This window comes from Rasamsonia emersonii, assembly GCF_000968595.1.
Source record: "Rasamsonia emersonii CBS 393.64 chromosome Unknown ctg1118621760471, whole genome shotgun sequence".
Lineage (NCBI taxonomy): Eukaryota > Fungi > Ascomycota > Eurotiomycetes > Eurotiales > Trichocomaceae > Rasamsonia > Rasamsonia emersonii.
In genome coordinates, this window is record NW_013562979.1 from 1 (window position 1) to 2,553 (window position 2,553).

A 2,553-nucleotide genomic window follows, 5' to 3' on the forward strand; every position below is an offset into this window, starting at 1 on the left:
AATGCGTTTTTTTGTTACGCTCATACCTCAACAAGCTTTAAAGATATTAAAGAGATATTTTATATACTATAATTATAAAGTATTTACAGCATACAGCATTAATCAGAAGTAGTCTACTCTATTATTTACTGGAATAATATAAAATACAGTGTAATTTTTATGTAAAATTAAAAAATTAGGTATCTAAAAAGCAATATATATAATACTAACCTTATATTTCTCTTACAAGTAGTTATACCTATATATAATCTGATTTTAAAATTAAAGGCCAGGATATAATATAGACATTGTGGTATGAGCGTACAAAAAAACGCATTTTGTATGGGTATTCTAGTGATCGGAGCAACCGGGTGATCGAAACAGCCGGGAAATACGTTAGCGATATCTCGTTATAGCGATAAATTTCAGTTGCCGGGATTGTATCGTTATAGCGAGAGGCGACTGTAGTTAGTAGTAATATTAATAGTAATATCATCGATTGATTCTTTCGTCATCAGCTTACCTGATAACACGCGCTGATAAAGTTGCTGAACTCAATCCATCGGCGGTCTCCGCCGCATCCTCTATTTTAAAAGCTGCCCTGAACAATCAGACTTTTTTTTATAATTCACTCTCTGAGCAGATCAAGATCAGCGAAAACGGAGACATATCAACCAATTCGACTACACGTACTGTACATTAAAATATCCTCGAAAAATGGGTATTACCGTCCAGCCTCTTCCCCTCCCGGAAGGATCAAAGATCAACTTTGGGGCTGCCATCACGGGCGTCGACGTGGAGAACCTGACGGGTAAGTCGAAGTCTTAGGACTGGTATAGTATACGGGCATAGAGGTATATACAAGGGAGCACTCCGGGGAGCGGTAACCTCCTGAGGTAAGGTTTCATCAGGCATGGGTGATAGGTGATGAGAAGCATTCTGACTGGTTTCAGACGACGACTTCAACCTCATCCACGACGCTGTCTACCGATACAACGTCGTCGTGATCAAAAGCTCGCCCAACCTCTCCGTCAAAGCGCAGTACGAGCTGACGCGACGCTTCGACCCAACTGCAACCAGCTACGGCCATGGCAGCACTACCACTCTCGACGCCAAGCGCAGCGTGCTGCATCCCGATCTCAAGACGGTGCCGCACCAGCCCCAGGTGCAGATCCTCGGCCACGGCTTTGTCCCCAGCTACGAGGGCCTACAGAATCTCGTCTTGCGGCATCCGCACCACCGCACGTTCCATCGTGATGCCATCCCCGCGGAGGACGATCTCCTATTCACGCGCTTCTACCGCTGGCACATCGACGCTGCGCTGTACGCCCTCAACCCGCCGCTGGTGACCAGCCTGCTGGCCGTGTCGTTGCCGTCTACCAAGCGCCGTCAGACGGTGCGGTACGACGACGGCAGCGGCGACGAGCTGGACGTCTCGCTGGGCACGACGGCGTTCGTGAGCGGGTACCAGATGTACGACCGTCTGTCAGACGAGGACAAGGAATTCGTCCGCACCAGCAAGATCGAGTACGCGCCGCATCCGTACATCTGGATGAGCCGGGCCCGCTCGCTCCCGACAGGACTGGGCCTGTACACCGAAGGCCGCGAGCTGTCCGAGACAGAGCTCCCAGCCATCGACGCGAACAAGATCCAGATCCTGCCCATGGCATGGAAGAACCCCGTCACGGGCCAGCTGGCGCTGCAGATCCACCCGTCTGCCGTACGACGCATCCACCTGCAGGACGGAAGCGTCATCGACGATTTGGCGCAGGTGCGTGAGATCGTGTACCGCCTGCAGCGGCCGGGAATCAGCCCGGAGTATGTCTACGCGCATGAGTGGGAAGAGGGCGATCTGGTGCTGTTTAATAACCATGGTGTGCTGCACAGTGTTGTAGGAGCGTTTGCGGAGGGTGAGGTGCGGCTCATGAGGCAGTGTAATTTGGCGGCGAGCAGACCTCCGTTGGCTGTAGACTCTTGAAGACATAAGGGTTTGCTGGATTATTAGTTGAGTTTGTTGCGTGAATTATTTTAGCTACTGTCCCGGGTCCGTCTGTAGGAGTTTGTTTAACCAATCTGAAACTAAACTTGGGCAATGACAATGACTATTCTCTCAATATGTTCTACTACACCAATCTATCGATATAGTCTATAGACCATTCTGTTTGTTGTATGAACTGTATGAATATACCATACCATACCATATCATATCATATCATCCTGCATGCCCTGCCCTGCCCTATCCTGTCCTGTCCTATCGTCCTGTCATGTAATGTCCTATCCTGACTGTCCTAACTTAATATTAACCTATTAAAACAAATAAATAGGTTTTAGATGCAGTACGTAACCTACAAAATTAATTGCCATGCATAATAGTTTTCTACTGACTCCTCTGTAAAAATAATATATTTTTGAGAAAGAAAAAAAAAGAAAAAAAAAGAAAAGGAATGGTCCAGACCTGCACTGTGATATCATGCCATGAGCAACACAAGTTTTAAAAAAAGATACCGTCAAATTAGATTAAATTTCCTGGTCGAAAACTGGCGCTGATATTTCTCAGAAAGGGGGGGGGGGGGG

General features: G+C 47.5%; 3 protein-coding genes across 3 annotated transcripts; 2 read left to right on the forward strand and 1 right to left on the reverse strand.

The window, feature by feature from the left end:
• Positions 1-903: 903 nt before the first annotated feature.
• On the forward strand, positions 904-1,236 carry T310_6873 (uncharacterized protein; the record flags this gene model as incomplete). The annotated part of the gene is made up of 1 exon (XM_013470320.1): positions 904-1,236. A coding segment is annotated over one exon (333 nt), but the record flags the coding sequence as incomplete, so codon positions are not given.
• On the forward strand, positions 923-1,957 carry T310_6874 (uncharacterized protein; the record flags this gene model as incomplete). Its single annotated transcript, XM_013470321.1, has 1 exon — positions 923-1,957. The coding sequence occupies one exon, from the start codon at positions 923-925 to the stop codon at positions 1,955-1,957; it is 1,035 nt and encodes a 344-aa protein (XP_013325775.1).
• Positions 1,466-2,002, reverse strand: T310_6879 (uncharacterized protein; the record flags this gene model as incomplete). The annotated part of the gene is made up of 1 exon (XM_013470322.1): positions 1,466-2,002. A coding segment is annotated over one exon (537 nt), but the record flags the coding sequence as incomplete, so codon positions are not given.
• Between the last annotated feature and the right edge of the window lie 551 nt (positions 2,003-2,553).